This window comes from Oncorhynchus clarkii, chromosome 1 (assembly GCF_045791955.1).
Source record: "Oncorhynchus clarkii lewisi isolate Uvic-CL-2024 chromosome 1, UVic_Ocla_1.0, whole genome shotgun sequence".
Classification (NCBI taxonomy): Eukaryota; Metazoa; Chordata; class Actinopteri; order Salmoniformes; family Salmonidae; genus Oncorhynchus; species Oncorhynchus clarkii.
The window spans coordinates 82035629-82052773 of record NC_092147.1 but is presented as its reverse complement, the minus strand read 5'-3'; the positions used below and the strand labels follow the sequence as shown (position 1 = coordinate 82052773).

General features: G+C 39.7%; 1 protein-coding gene across 1 annotated transcript; it reads left to right on the top strand.

Moving 5' to 3' along the window:
• The first annotated feature begins 92 nt into the window (after positions 1-92).
• On the top strand, positions 93-10255 carry LOC139417980 (transmembrane protein 150A-like). The gene is made up of 7 exons (XM_071167030.1): positions 93-225; positions 4333-4380; positions 5012-5074; positions 5382-5449; positions 5915-6045; positions 8459-8636; positions 9207-10255. Exons 1-7 carry the CDS (start codon positions 161-163, stop codon positions 9392-9394), a joined length of 741 nt encoding a protein of 246 aa, XP_071023131.1. The 5' UTR covers positions 93-160; the 3' UTR covers positions 9395-10255.
• Positions 10256-17145: the final 6890 nt, after the last annotated feature.

Here is a 17145-nt window from a genome sequence, read left to right as displayed (position 1 = left end):
TCTGCCCTCTGTCAGGACAAGGTGGTGCCATTTGTGTGGATGACTGACTCTGCTGAAGGAGGAATCTCACAGTGCCAGACTGAGACCGACAGTGTCTGGACCCGGAGCGTCCCCACTGTACTTCTACTGCTGCTGGTCTCTCTCACCGAACTACCAAGACATGGTCCTCTGGAGTCTACTCCCCATCTCCCTCTCCTTAGTGTCTCTCATTGGAACCTGGGTGACGTAAGTTAAACAAGAATATATCTATATTTTCTTTCTAATCTTTTATAAGACCTTAAATAACATGTACTTGAGCTACTTCACTTAGATTTGTCACATGTAAATACTGTGCAAAAAAATAAGTATAAAGTGCATTGTATATGCCAGTATTTAGTTTTTCCATTCATCTCATAATTCACACGGTCTCATGATTACTATAGCTAGGTTGACATCCAATTGGCGACAGATTTTCATGCGAATATTCAAAAATGTGCATAAAAACAATTGCGCATTTTCCCACTAGATACAGTTGAAGTCGGAAGTTTACATACACCTTAGCAAAATACATTTAAACTCAGTTTTTCACAATTCCTGACATTTAATCCTAGTAAATATTCCCTGTTTTAGGTCAGTTAGGATCACCACTTTATTTTAAGAATGTGAAATGTCAGAATAATAGTAAAGAATTATTGATTTAAGCTTTTATTTATTTCATCACATTCCCAGTGGTTCAGAAGTTTACATACACTCAATTAGTATTTGGTAGCATTGCCTTTAAATTGTTTAATTTGGGTCAAACGTTTCAGGTAGCTTTCCACAAACTTCCCACAATAATTTTGGTGAATTTTGTCCCATTCCTCCTGACAGAGCTGGTGTAACTGAGTCAGGTTTGTAGGCCTCCTTGCTCGCACACACTTTTTCAGTTCTTCCCACACATCTTTTTATAGGAATGAGGTCAGGGCTTTGATGGCCACTCCAATACCTTAACTTTGTTGTCCTTAAGACATTTTGCCACAACTTTGGAAGTATGCTTGGTGTCATTGTCCATTTGGAAGACCCGTTTGCGACCAAGCTTTAACTTCCTGACTGATGTCTTGAGATGTTGCTTCAATATATCCACATCATTTTACTCCCCCGTGATGCCATCTATTTTGTGAAGTGCACCAGCCCCTCCTGCAGCAAAGTACCCCCACAACATGATGCTGCCACCCCCGTGCTTCACGGTTGGGATGGTGTTCTTCGGCTTGCAAGCTTCCCGCTTTTTCCTCCAAACATAACGATGGTCATTATGGCCAAACAGTTCTATTTTTGTTTCATCAGACAAGAGGACATTTCTCCAAAAAGTACAATTTTTGTCCACATGTGCAGTTGCAACCCGTAGTCTGGCATTTTTATGGCGGTTTTGGAGCAGTGACTTCTTCCTTGCTGAGCGGCCTTTCAGGTTATGTCGATATAGGATTTGTTTTACTGTGGATATAGATACTTTTGTACCCGTTTCCTCCAGCATCTTCACAAGGTCCTTTGCTGTTGTTCTGGGATTGATTTGCACTTTTCGCACCAAAGTATGTTCATCTCTAGGAGACAGAACACGTCTCCTTCCTGAGCGGTATGATGGCTGCGTGGTCCCATGGTGCTTATACTTGTGTACTATTGTTTGTACAGATGAACTTGGTACCTTCAGGCATTTGGAAATGACAAGGATGAACCAGACTTCTGCAGGTCTACAGTTTTTTTTCCTGAGATCTTGGATGATTTCTTTTGATTTTCCCATGATGTCAAGCAAAGAGGCACTGAGTTTGCAGGTTGGCCTTGAAATACATCCACAGGTACACCTCGAATTGACTCAAATGATGTCAATTAGCCTATCAGAAGCTTCTAAAGCCATGACATAATTTTCTGGAATTTTCCAAGCTGTTTAAAGGCACAGTCAACAAAGTGTATGTAAACGTCTGACCCACTGGAATTGTGATACAGTGAAATAATCTATCTGTAAACAATTGTTGGAAAAATGACTCGTAGATGTCAAAGTCGATGTCCTACCCAACTTTTTTTTTTTTTTTAACAAGAAGTGGTTGAGAAACGGGTTTTAATGACTCCAACCTAAGTGTATGTAAACTTCTGACTTCAACTGTATGTTTCCATCAAATTGACTTGTTGCAGATAAAAATCTGTGTGTGATGATGTGGTGCACATAAAAACAACTTTTGCGATTCGATTCCCATGTAGGGCCTACCGAATAAAAAATACAAGTTAAATGTGTTTCCATCGCATTTTCAACTCTATTGATGGTATTCTCACAAAAATGTTGCATCATATAGCGAGTGTGCCTACTCCGGTATTGGCACCTGTTCTCTAACCAACAGCAAACGTATAGCCTACATTATGAGATTATGGATTGAAGAGCAAGATTATTTTTATTTGTCAAACGGCAGCCAAGCCTCGATGATCATGTCACCAAAATAATACCCCTCGCTATTTATTGGAAAGGATCATCAAGCTCATTACTTTGCACTTTCACCACCCTGTGAAGTTATTTCATCATGTCTTTAATTTGCGTGCTTTCCTGAGGAGTCTGTGATTTACTTCGATATGATGGTTATTATAACAATATTTGTGTTCTGTTTCCATCAGGCCTGTCATGTTTTATTCCAACATGTACTTTCTTCACATATATTTATACTGACTCTACACACTCACATACAAGCTGCTACTCTATTTTATATCATGTCACCTTACCCCTATACATATCTACCTCCATCAGTCCAGTATCGCTGCGCATTGTAAATATGGTATTGGAACTGACCCTGTATCATATGCTAGCGTGCTTACTCGGTGTTCTTCATGTTTCTGCTTATTTCTCCTGTTTTTTTTTGTATGACATTGTTATTGATTATTGCATTGTTGGGTTTTGATTTCGCAAGAAAGGCATTTCACTGCACTTGTGCATGTGACATTAAAACTTGAAGGTTGGATGAAAACCTAGTTAGTGTGGGAAAACTGTGTTTTTATTTTTTATGTTTCTTATAAAATCACCTTCATGGTGATACTGCCACCTTCTTAGCACACAGATTCTATCATGACACAAGGCGAGACCCAGATGCAGACAATCCTATTGGATTATTAAATATTGTAAGGCAAGAGAATGGTCGTGGACAAACAAAAGGTCAAAACCAGTTCAGAGTTCAAAAGGTACCGAAGATCAGTCAGGCGGGAAAGTAGTCCAAAACCAGGAAGACTAGCAAAAGGAGAACGGGAAAACACACTGGTTGACCTGACAAACATACAAGACGAACTGGCACAGAGCAACAGGAAACACAGGGATAAATACACTGGGGAAAATAAGCGACACCTGGAGGGGGTGGAGACAATCACAAGGACAGGTGAAACAGATTAGGGTGTGACAGATGCGTGATTATTAAAACCAGGAAGTGATTGTTGTTCTAGTGATTCCAATATAAATGTCATAACCTCATTAAGATTTGTTGAAAGTGTTGTGAAAATACCCTTAGACCACCTGCATGTGACAAACAGAACTTTCCAGAAAGAACATTTAGGATACCTGTAGAGTCAGAGCCACCACCTTAGAGCCCACCTCACAACGTGCAAAACATAAACCAATTGTTTCACTTCCTACATTGTGAGACATGATTTAACTTTCATTATAAACTGGGTGGTTCATTTGAGGCTTGAATGCTGATTAGCTGACACCCATGGTATATCATACCATATACCACGTGTATGACAAAGCATTTATTTTTACTGCTCTAATTACGTTGGCAACCAATTTATTATAGCAATAAGGCACCTCGGGGGTTCGTGGTATATGGCCAATATACCACAGCTAAGGGCTGTTCTAGGCACTCCGTGTTGGGTTGTGCTTAAGAGCAGCCCTTAGCCGTGGTATATTGGTCATATACCACACCGCCTCAGGCCTTATTGCTTAATAGTCACTGCACAGTTCTGTCTATTGTTACTAGATGTGCAGCATAAAGGAAAAAGTTATATTCGTTCATGTAGAGACATTTGATTCAACCTTTGTTTGTCCTCAGAGGGCACAGTACAGTCTGGTACTTTCTTATTGACACTGGTTGACTGCCTGTAAAGGCATTCACATATATGGATATGAGTGGCTTTGTAACAGGGCTGCTAATAATATTCTAACCACGTACATCTGTGTACTTTTGCTTAGTCACCCACATCAGTTCCTGGTTACTTATTGATCCTCAAGGTATTCAGTGTTCATTAATGGGAGCGTATATTATATCATATTATACATTGAAAAACCATACATGCTAAGAGAATTAGGCACTTTAATCATATCAAATGAGTGTGTTTGTTTTGTTGTTTCAGGTATGGCCTGGCGTACAGCTATGACCATGTGTGTTCCCTCAACAACTGGTGCGTTGTGTTCTGTTTGTGAGATTTCCTACAGACCATTGTGATTGGTTCTTTCAGCCAATTCCATATCAATGAAATACATTGTTTTAATGTAACACAAGCATACAGATGTAGGATCTTAATTTGATCACCTTGTTGCAGGAGAACTTTCCTGCAGTGCAGGAAATGATTAACATGTAGTGTATTTGAGGTATAAATAGGCTTCGAAGTTTGTCATTTCCACTTTTACATTTCCGACTTGATTTTCTCTTACGAAAAATATATCAATCCCTACATAAATAACCATTAATTATAATCCACATAATATTTCACATTTACTGTTGCTGCAGGATTATTTTCCTGCTGTAGCAAACTGGCTCAAATTAAGATCCTATACATCCGTATTTCTAAAGCAGCGTTGTTCAACCCTAGTCCTGGAGATCCACAGGGTATGCAGTCTATTTGTTTTAGCCTAGCACCAACACACCTGATTTAAAACTAATCATCAACTTAATTAGTTGAATCAGGTGTGTTGCTGCTATTGGGCTGTAACAAAAGTGTGCATGCCACACCCTGTCCCCTCCAGGACCAGGGTTGAAGACCACCATAGATAAAGAGAAGGTCTGTAAACATGATTATTTTCTGTTTTCAGGGCCCCTGGGAACCACTGCAGAGACAATACATCAATAGCTTGTTGTCAAGTCCCAACCATAAGGTAACCATAGACTACTATATCAAGGTTAGGGTCAACTAACACTATTTCATCTCATTCAGTTCAGAAAATGAAATTAAAATTGGACCTCCATTTTGAAGTTTGTGAATTTACTGAGTTCACATGGAATTTTAAATTGAATTATAATTTGTTCAATTCAACTCTGTTCAATTCACGTCAGAACACGTGTCAGCTTTTAAGAGACATTCCTAGAATGTTCTCTGTCATCTTAATATTATTGTCACTGGGTCATTTCAGTATGATGTGAAACAATGGTGTCTTACATATGCTTTGGCCTTGTGTTCTGCAGCTCGAGTGGAACAAGCTTACCAGAAAGCTCATTGTTCACAGCCACCTTTAATGCGGGTTCATTTCTGTGTAAGTTTGTAGTTGTACAGTTTGCTCACCCTACAGTATACATCCACAGGTCATACTGGATCTCAATGCACTCTGCAGATGTCTATACTGATACAAATATTATAGTATTAGAGTATGTGCTCATAATGTACTTAATGTTATTTTACCTCAAGGTCACCCTTAAAACGGTTTGGTATGTCAGATTTCTTATCGAACGCGTTTGTCCTGCTGAGGAAACCAAAACCAAAGTTTTAACGAGTTGATTGTAATTAAATTACACAACAATAACAACCATATAGTCACATTGTTTTAGATTAGATGTGTTATTGCACATAATGTATATACATGTAATAATCATCTTAGGAACATTTGATCAATTACCCTATGTTATAGATGCATTATAATAACCATTTACCCTATGTTATAGATGCATTATAATAACCATTTACCCTATGTTATAGATGCATTATAATAACCATTTTTTAGTTATGGTGTTCTGTATCTTCCACCATGCTCACATCTTGGAGAGGAACAGTGTCCACTCCATGCTCAGCAGAATCGCCCTGGTGTTTGGTGGAGTGGCGGCTGTCGGGGCCTTTGTGGCTGGGAACTGCAACGTAAGTACTTTCTGCACATATAGTGTAGTTTCATCCTTACTCAGGGTGTCATGCAATTCACTATACGTATGTGCTTAAAGAAAAAACAAGGGTGTATAGTACACGATACTGCAAAAATAAATTCTGCTTGTAGACAGCGACATCGAGCAAGTAACGTCTCTGACACAGAGGCCCCTCAGGATGTTTGTTGTCATTGTCGACAGGGCGAGAGTGGGTGAAGTGTAAGGACAAACGTAGTAGTCTGGCACGCAAGGTTAGACAGAACTTCACATGTATTAAAACATATTTTAAATCCAGGAGTCTACTTAATATCTAGGTTAGAGAAAGACACAAAGGTCTATCAAGTTTAATGTGTACTTCGAACTGACACTCTACTTACACTGACAAAGCACGTTAAAAATATCTCCTGAGTTGCGGTTCAATTAAATCTTGAATTGTGAACAAAGAGAGGAGTGGCAGTAAAGCAAACAAACACCCATGATACAATTGGTTGGTTTGTTAGTGTGTGCAGACATACCTACGGATGGCCGAACATCAGTAGAAAGTACAATAGAAAAATAGACATGTCAATGTGTACCTTTTTGACATTATTTCATAGACGTAGACAGAATTCACGTTTTAATTATTTCAAGTTTGTCAGATGTATTCTTCAGAAGATCATGCACAGTCTTTTGTCTCTTCTTTAGTAAAGGTACTGGTAACAGCCCAGCTCGCACATTTGGTTCCTTGGAAGTTGTGGGAACATATGTTTTTGGTTTCACATTGGTTGTGTGAACGAAGCTATATGTATGTTTCTATATGTTTCTTTACCTGTAAAATGGAACGTTTTTTTAAAATGTTCTGAGAACAGAAGTAAAAATGTTGCCTGTTCTAGGAACATTTATTTTTAGGTTGCAGGGAGGTTCTGAGAACGTTTTACTCTGGTTCCTTGAAAGTTTTCCTAGGAGGTTTTGTTAATGCTCTGAGAACTGAAATTATAGGTGATTTGGAGTTGTTTTTAAATAACTTCCTTAAAACATTCAGTGAATGTTTTAATAAGACTTTTAATAACACTGCTAGCTTATTTGGGGGTTAACTTTGTTGAACTCCAAGCACAGATAGGACACATGGAAATGAATTTCCTCTGGAATTAATCATGCAAACACATCTATTTTTGTATTGTGACACAGCATCAGTGAGATTCAAACCTATTGTATTGAAATTCCAACAGAATAACCTTGTTTCTTAACGTTGTCTGAACTTTTTGAGAACATTCCCAATGTCAAACCAGTTGGGTAACGTTCCTAGAATATTACCTAGAATATTACCTAGAATATTACCTAGAATATTACCTAGAATATTACCTAAAATATTACCTAGAATATTACCTAGAATATTACCGACAGTGAAATTAAATGGAACTATGTGTGAACTTTTAGGAAACATTCTGTTAGAGTAATAAAATACCAAACCAATAATGTATTTTTTTTGTCAAGTTCCTTCAATGTGTTGAATGTTCCAAAGCCAAGCAACCATCCTGCACCATTCTCAGAAAGTTGTGGGAAGGTTGTATGCAAAATAATCATAGAACAACCAAACATATGGTTCTCAGAACATTATGTGCTAGCTGGGAGGTATTTTCTCTGGCTCAGACTTAGATTACAGCTAGCTGGAAGGTATTTTCTCTGGCTCAGACTTAGATTACAGCTAGCTGGAAGGTATTTTCTCTGGCTCAGACTTAGATTACAGCTAGCTGGAAGGTATTTTCTCTGGCTCAGACTTAGATTACAGCTAGCTGGAAGGTATTTTCTCTGGCTCAGATTTAGATTACAGCTAGCTGGAAGGTATTTTCTCTGGCTCAGACTTAGATTACAGCTAGCTGGAAGGTATTTTCTCTGGCTCAGATTTAGATTACAGCTAGCTGGAAGGTATTTTCTCTGGCTCAGACTTAGATTACAGCTAGCTGGAAGGTATTTTCTCTGGCTCAGACTTAGATTACAGCTAGCTGGAAGGTATTTTCTCTGGCTCAGACTTAGATTACAGCTAGCTGGAAGGTATTTTCTCTGGCTCAGACTTAGATTACAGCTAGCTGGAAGGTATTTTATCTGGCTCAGATTTACAGTGAACTCTTTTCCTCTAACAGACGTTCCCAGAAAGTTTGCCGTCATTCAAACATGTCCGACTCGGGCACATAATTCCAGTGAACTGTACTCTTCCCCTTTAGCAGAAGTTCCTAGAATTTTCTGTCACCCAAACATATCCACCATTGTAGAATTTGAGTATTGTGTGACAAGTGCTTTGGCTTTGTGTTTTGCAGCTCGACTGGAACAAGTTAACTAGACTAGCTAAACGTTAACTTGTCTTAAGCCTCTCCTCCAGCCAGGGTAACTGATTACCTGATTTAAGTGTAACCTGTCTGTCCTCTCTCCTCCAGCCCGAGTACCTGAAGCTGGCCCATTACCTGGGGGCTGCGGTGAGCTTCCTGTGTATCTGTTTCTATAGTCTGCTCCTCACAGTGCTCACAAGGAAGTGTGTTCTGACCCAGATGGAGTGGTTCCTCTACCCTGCACGGGTCACCTCTACTGTGGTCCAGATCATTGTCACCATTGGCTGTATCCTTTCACCTGCACTTGTACTATAACTAAAGTCCTGAACCCAGACTCTTATAACCAGCAATGTTGTGGTAAAAACAAAAAGGTGGTTAAACACTGAAGTAAAGTAACTCTCTCTATACTTCAGATACATTTTTCTGGAAAAAGTGGGTAAAAAAAGGTTTGTGTTTACCCTTCACTACATAACTGCTTATAACCCCTGAACCTGTCAAATTGCTGGGTGTGCATACACTCAGGAAAATAATATGGACAACACAATGCACGAATAGGAGTGTCCACTTCCATACAACTTCAACTTTGCAAACACTCACAGGCCCTGAAAGACACAGTTCTAAGTGGTAGGGGATAACAACAAGATACTGGACCTTGACAGTGAGGATGCCTATCTGTGTGTTTACCTGTTTACTGATGTGTAATATTTTAATTACTGCCACGTCTTTTGCCTTGTAGAGATTGTATTTCCTTGGAACATATGTGTAGGTTCCTATAAGCATAAACTCGATGAGGGTATGCCATAACCTGTCACCCAACAACTACTGTTCCCCCCTCCTTGACCTCTGACCCCTCTAGACACCATCTTGTTTGTACAGGAGGAATACCTGTACAAGCACTCAGCTGCCGTGTTTGAGTGGATAATGAGTGTCAATCTGGAGCTGTTTGAGCTCAGCTTTGCTGTGGAGTTCTGTTTTTTCTCCTCCTCCATGTTGTCCACGCTGCTGGTGAAAAGAGATGAGGAGAAGCCTATCCTTCTAGCCTGAGGAGAGAAGATGCTGGGCTGTCTACTGTAAGAGACACTGGGGTCTAGTTCATTAGGCATGAAATGGAAGAAACCGGTCCGAAACAGAGAGAGATTAGCTGGACTTGATTGTCATTTTAAAACATTTTGTTACGGTGTGCCTTAATGACACGAGCCAGTAGTTTGCAAACTTTTCTTTGTTGTGACAGACCTAAAGCTTGTGGAATTGGACCAACCACGTAAAGGGAACAATTGTTTGTAACCAGGACCCAGTCTGGCTGCGATCAAAAACGACTCTGAGTTGGCCACGACCCACCGTTTGGGAAACACTGACGTAGGGGCATCATGAGGATAATATATCTGACCTTTGACTTTGCTCCCGGACCAACTCTCATTTTTGAGGATTATTTATTTATTCTATTTTTTTTTATCAGGGCTGATATAGTTCTTATGCAGCCCCTAAAGAAAAACAGAAAGAGGAGTTCTTACTGTCACACCAAATCAATGTACTTCGTATTGGGGAGTATTTCTGGGTGCTTTCAAAAGGGAAAACTTGATCCTACAATCTTCATAGCCACTGATGAACCAATACCAGAATACCTCAGCATTTGAGTAGTAGTCACTGTAAGCACTAAAGTCACTATTTCTGTTCCTAGGTCCTGAATTGATCAAAGTGGCATTTACCATTTGATGGGCCATGGAGAATGTTCAATGATGTTTGTTAGCTCTTTTTTCAATATGTTGTCTATATGTGTAAAACATGACATCTTGGTGGCATTACTGTGCTATTGAAGTATACCAGTTAACAACAACATAATTACTAGTTGTATAAAAATGTAATTGTCTGCAAAGTAAAGTATTGAAGGGTAATGTTGCGACGGAATCAAAGTAAAGTATTGAAGGGTAATGTTGCGACGGAATCTAAGTAAAGTATTGAAGGGTAATGTTGCGACGGAATCTAAGTAAAGTATTGAAGGGTAATGTTGCGACGGAATCTAAGTAAAGTATTGAAGGGTAATGTTGCGACGGAATCTAAGTAAAGTATTGAAGGGTAATGTTGCGACGGAATCTAAGTAAAGTATTGAAGGGTAATGTTGCGACGGAATCTAAGTAAAGTATTGAAGGGTAATGTTGCGACGGAATCTAAGTAAAGTATTGAAGGGTAATGTTGCGACGGAATCTAAGTAAAGTATTGAAGGGTAATGTTGCGACGGAATCTAAGTAAAGTATTGAAGGGTAATGTTGCGACGGAATCTAAGTAAAGTATTGAAGGGTAATGTTGCGACGGAATCAAAGTAAAGTATTGAAGGGTAATGTTGCGACGGAATCAAAGTAAAGTATTGAAGGGTAATGTTGCGACGGAATCAAAGTAAAGTATTGAAGGGTAATGTTGCGACGGAATCAAAGTAAAGTATTGAAGGGTAATGTTGCGACGGAATCAAAGTAAAGTATTGAAGGGTAATGTTGCGACGGAATCTCTTCTGACAGCCTTAACATTAAACAGATGATCAAGTAGCTGATTTGTTTCTGGGTGGCGAGAAGAGAAGCCAGCGATGATTGTAAACCTGCGATACAACAGGTGGTGTAGTGTGAAGGAGGCAGGTGTGGCGGTTGATTAATGAACAGCCATCTTTGTATTTGTGATAGATCATTCTGAAAAGCTTTCTGGTGGCAGAACCGTTGGTTGTACTACTGCATTCCTGTCAGATGAGAGAAGAACCAGAACATAAGCAATCATTTATCCAGAAACAATGTAATTGAACATTTTATGAACAGAACAAATTTCTTAGCAAGGTGTCATACTTTGTTCCCTTCTTCTTACTTATGTATTCGGTCTCCTTTTCTACAGTGTTCCTAATCAGGGCTTTTGTGCAATGATGATTGACTTTTACAACAACAACATATCATGGACTACATGGTTACATTTTAACAACGTGGTACAGCTTTATTTTTTTAAGATAAAGAAAAAGGGACAAACTGACTCTCACCAAGATTAAAAATAGACAAAAGCAATCCCCACTGGGCACACACTGGTTGAACCAATGTGGAATTGATGTCTGTGCTCAGTGGGTTAATTCAGTATGAAAATAAGGCTAGAAATATCCCAAGAAATGTCATTTGCCAAGCATAATTAAATAATAAAACGTGTGTAAGATCAAATTTGTATTTGCGATTCCTCTGCGGTACTGTCCCTTGACATTATGCACCTTATGACAAGATCTGGTCGTCACAAGCCAGCGTCGTCTGGGTTTGACCGGAGTAGGCCGCCATTGTAAATAAGTTTTTGTTCTAAACTGACTTGCCTAGTTAAATAAAGGTTCAATATTTTTTTTTAAATCCTTTCAAGGGATACTTCGGGATTTTGCCAATGACGCACTTTCTCTACTTCCCCAGAGTCAGATGAACTCATGAATACCATTTTTATGTCTCTGTGTCCAGTATGAAGGAAGTCAGAAGTAGTTTTGCGAGCCAACGCTAACTAGCGTTAGAGCAATGGCTGGAAGTCTATGGGTATCATAGACATCCAGCATTAGCACAACTACCTCTACCTTCATACTGGACACAGAGACATAAAAATGGTATTCACGAGTTCATCTGACTCTGTGGAAGTAGATCTCGGGCATCATCGCCAAATATCAAAGTATCCCTTCCAGCTGACATATCACAACCTGGTCTCAGAGCATTTCGTATGGTATGTATTACTATGTGAATGTCCATCACACAATTTGTATAATATGTTATGAATTACAATAGCAAAAAGGGTTAGGGTTAGCTAACAAGCTAAGTAGTTGAAAAGTTCCTAAAATACTTAAGTTGTCCGTGAGGAGATCCCAACTCGATACTATTATCTTTGACTCCAAAACTAACAAAACAAAAGCAAAAAAACTATAAATTATATTCAGTTTTAGTTTTTTGGGGGGGGGTTCTAATTGGGTTTTCAAGCTTATGAATCTGGTGGGAGATTGACTTTATCATTTTAAAGGTAGACTCAACAAGATCAGTACCGCAGATAATGGGCGTGTTTGAGTGGTAAGGCTCAAGCAACCAACTGTAGGCGAAAGTCAAAGAGTGAAGTCGGGGGAGGTGCATATGCGACAGCCAAAAGTCAGACACCAAAGTGGTTTTCCAACAGCAAGGCTCAGATCAACATGACAGTGTTGCCATTGTTTATAAAAAGGTTTTCTTGATAGTATACTGTTCATGTATCTAACCCCCATATCACCTTCTCACAAACTTAAATCATAATATATTTATATTATCTGTGTACACATTGTACATCAATCAGTGAGAGAGAGCCTCAAATATCACATTTATTTGTATATATCAACTTTAAACATGCATATATCCACTGTAAACAAAACACCCTAATGATTGCAGTCAACATGTAGGTGTAAAGGACGTAATGCTGCTTGCTTAGCTTGTTAGCTAACCCTAACCCTTTTTGCTATTGTAATTCATAACATATTATACAAATTGTGTGATGGACATTCACATAGTAATACATCCTACTGAGTCGGCTCACGCCATGGCTAAAACCCAGGACCTCTGCCTTGCAAGCACACGTGACCGCCCTCCGGAAATGTCTTACCAGTTGTCGCCATGTGAAAAGCTAGCTATTGGCTGGTGTAAGTGGGGACACTTTAGGCATAGGAGTATTTTTACCTACAGTTGAAGTCGGAAGTTTACATACACTTAGGTTGGAGTCATTAAAACTCGTTTTTCAACCACTCCACAAATTTCTGGTTAACAAACTATAGTTTTGGCAAGCTGGTTAGGACATCTACTTTGTGCATGACACAAGTAATATTTCCAACAATTGTTTATAGACAGATTATTTAACTTATAATTCACTGTATCACATTTCTAGTGGGTCAGAAGTTTACATACACTTTGTTGACTGTGCCTTTAAACAGCTTGGAAAATTCTAGAAAATTATGTCATGGCTTTAGAAGCTTCTGATAGGCTAATTGCCATCATTTGAGTCAAATGGAGGTGTACCTGTGGATGTATTTCAAGGCCTACCTTCAAACTCAGTGCCTCTTTGCTTGACATCATGGGAAAATCAAAAGAAATCAGCCAAGACCTCAGGAAATAAATGGTAGACCTCCACAAGTCTGGTTCATGCTTGGGAGCAATTTCTAAATGCCTGAAGGTACCACGTTCATCTGTACAAACAATAGTACGCAAGTATAAACACCATGGGACCACGCAGCCATCATATCGCTCAGGAAGGAGACGTGTTCTGTCTCCTAGAGATGAACATACTTTGGTGCGAAAAGTGCAAATCAATCCCAGAACAACAGCAAAGGACCTTGTGAAGATGCTGGAGGAAACAGGTACAAAAGTATCTATATCCACATTAAAACGAGTCCTATATCGACATAACCTGAAAGGCCACTCAGCAAAAAAGCCACTGCTCCAAAACATTATAAAAAAGCCAGACTACGGTTTGCAACTGCACATGGGGACAAAGATCGTACTTTTTGGAGAAATGTCCTCTTGTCTGATGAAACAAAAATAGAACTGTTTGGCCATAATGACCATTGTTATGTTTGGAGGAAAAAGGGGGAAGCTTGCAAGCCGAAGAACACCATCCCAACCGTGAAGCACGGGGGTGGCAGCATCATGTTGTGGGGGTGCTTTGCTGCAGGAGGGACTGGTGCACTTCGCAAAATAGATGGCATCATGTGGCAGGAAAATGATGTGGATATATTGAAGCAACATCTCAACACATCAGTCAGGAAGTTAAAGCTTGGGCGCAAATGGGTCTTCCAAATGGACAATGACCACAAGTATACTTCCAAAGTTGTGGCAAAATGGCTTAAGGACAACAAAGTCAAGATATTGGAGTGGCCATCACAAAGCCCTGACCTCAATCCGAGCAAGGAGGCCTACAAACCTGACCCAGCTCTGTCAGGAGGAATGGGACAACATTCACCTAACTTATTGTGGGAAGCTTGTGGAAGGCTACCCGAAACGTTTGACCCAAGTTAAACTATTTAAAGGCAATTCTACCAAATACTAATTGAGTGTATGTAAACTTCTGACCCACTGGGAATGTGATGAAAGAAATAAAGGCTGAAATAAATCATTCTCTCTGCTATTATCCTGACATTTCACATTCTTAAAATAAAGTGGTGATCCTAACTGACCTAAGACAGGGAATTTTAACTAGGATTAAATGTCAGGAATTGTGAAAAACTGAGTTTAAATGTATTTAGCTAAGTTGTATGTGAACTTCTGACTTCAACTGTAGGCACCTGTCTGACTATTTTTATCCACAGAATGCACCACACTTTGAAAGGTGGTGACCAACTTGACAAAAGTGATCCGCTCAAACTCACCCACTGAGATGAGTATGATGCAAGGCTTTTCTCTCACACTGTCACAAAGAGTATTGGATCACTTGCACAAGTGCGCTTCACACTGCTATGTGGTAGCTACAGGACCAAAACAGAGAAGTTGAGCATCACGCTTCAACCCATGTTGTTGAGGAAATTGACCCACTACTACTACTGTTTAATTTGTGCATCTACATCATCTCACAGTCTACCTTTAAACCTAACCTATAACATGACCCATCTCCTTATGCATTACTTCCCCACAGTGGCAAGAGGTGACATCTCAAAAACACATAAATGGCTCCTAGCATCCCAGTTCTACTTTCTATCCCCAACACTAAAACTAAATAAATAAAAAATGTATTGATTTTTTAAAATCAAACTTAAACAAAATAAAAATGAGTAAAGTGAATTCGAAAAAACGAACAAACTAAACTGAAATTTAAAAAACGAATAGAAATAAAAACATGTAAAAAAAACTATAATACCATTGGTTTCATCAACACACCTCATCCAGGGTCTGACCTATTTATGTCATGCTTCAAAAGACCAAGTACCCTGTTAATCTAATCAAATCACATTTTATTGGTCACATTTGTTCAGCAGATGTTATTGCAGGTGTAGCGAAATGCTTGTGCTAGGAGACAGCAGTAGTAGTGGAAAAATAATGTGAACGATGATGAAGGCCAGTGAAGAAGATGAGTCCAGCGACTTGCTGACACAAGCCTGGTGAGTTGATTCAATATGGCATTGTCCGGATGGATGGCTGTACTAGGAGACAGTACCCTGTTAATACCTGGTGCTAGGAGACTACCCTGTTAATACCTGGTGCTAGGAGACAATACCCTGTTAATACCTGGTGCTAGGAGACAATACCCTGTTAATACCTGGTGCTAGGAGACAGTAACCTGTTAAAGCTTGTGCTAGGAGACAATAGCCCTGTTAATACCCGGTGCTAGGAGACAATACCCTGTTAATACCTGGTGCTAGGAGACAATACCCTGTTAATACCTGGTGCTAGGAGACAATACCCTGCTAATACCTGGTGCTAGGAGACAATAGCCCTGTCAATACCTGGTGCTAGGAGACAATACCCTGTTAATACCTGGTGCTAGGAGACAATACCCTGTTAATACCTGGTGCTAGGATGCATCCTGATCATGACTACATTTTCAGATATGTGTTGATGATTAAAATCTTCATTGTTTACTGATTTTGATCAGATCTGTTGTAAACAGACAAAATCAGGATGGACACATGTTAGCAGCAGACATAAATGGTGCTATAGTGTGTAGGCCGTTATAACTGTGTGTGTGTGTAGGAACGCTGCAAGGTTTCTCCTGTGTACTTAACTTCAAAGACAGAGCTCTGCCAAAGTCAGTAAAACAGGATGTCAACATATCTCACCGGCGTCTGAATTCTAGTCGTTCCTGAGATATACTGTGGGTTGGGGTCAACCCTGATACTGTATAAGGAATGTTGCAAGGCAGGGGAGTTTGTTGCGTTCACAAAAACATCCCCCTTGCCTCACTCATAAGTGGCAAGATGTGGAAACAAGCTCCGATGTCTCTTCACACTCGCTCAACTGTCTGAGGAAATGTGCAAACACAACGTAAAAAACAAAAGCATACCTCTGGAACAGTTAAGTGTTCTTAGAAGACAGGTGTGACTCATATCAGTGGTGTTAAGTTCAGACAGTAGTCATTGTGGGGTGTTGCCAGGCGTTGGCTCCCAGGCGGTATTTGCGTAAGGACAAGTGTGTACTGTAGATCAACAGGTAACTCAGGTGGTTTGAACCAGAGATGTTTGGGAAACCTCGTCATACTGTTGTTGACTCTAGCCTTGGACTGATAGCTGTATGAATGTAGGGGGCTTGGAAGGAATAAGGACTTGGGTGTGTGCACTGATTGAGGATTACTTGATGTTATTTTGCCTGCTATGTACAAAGGGTGCATTATAGAAACATATTTTAGTACAGATTATGGTTATGCAGTATCATGTTGATCTGGTTCACGAGTCTCCTTTAGGCAACTAAGAATTTGACTATCTTGAAAAAAAAAGATGCATCTGAAAATACCCTTTAACTCACCACTGAATTCTAAACGAGCCCCTAGTACCTAGGGACTTGTTTAGATGGGTGTGTAAGCAATATGGCAACGATGAAATCCACCCGGGAAACCATACTAAATCCAATCCTTGGAGAGCTACAAGTAGGAGGGGCTAAGGATTTCAACACAGAGCAACTGTCAATACTGGGTGTGTTTAAGATACACAGATTCTGTGCATTTTATAGGAAGATTATGACGTTCATACAGGAAGACGTTCATACAGTAGGGTTTCTAAGATGTTATTAAACACTTCTCCAGGCTTTGATCTGATGACCTATTCAGAGCTGATCGGTGCATTGTCTGCATATTGAACACCACTGTAA

Coding starts and splice junctions, on each gene's coding strand:
- LOC139417980 (XM_071167030.1), top strand. CDS start 161: ATGGTCCTCTGGAGTCTACTCCCCATCTCCCTCTCCTTAGTGTCTCTC. Junction 4,381..5,011: donor GTGTGTTCCCTCAACAACTG/GTGCGTTGTGTT, acceptor TTCTGTTTTCAG/GGCCCCTGGGAACCACTGCA. Junction 6,046..8,458: donor TTGTGGCTGGGAACTGCAAC/GTAAGTACTTTC, acceptor TCTCTCCTCCAG/CCCGAGTACCTGAAGCTGGC.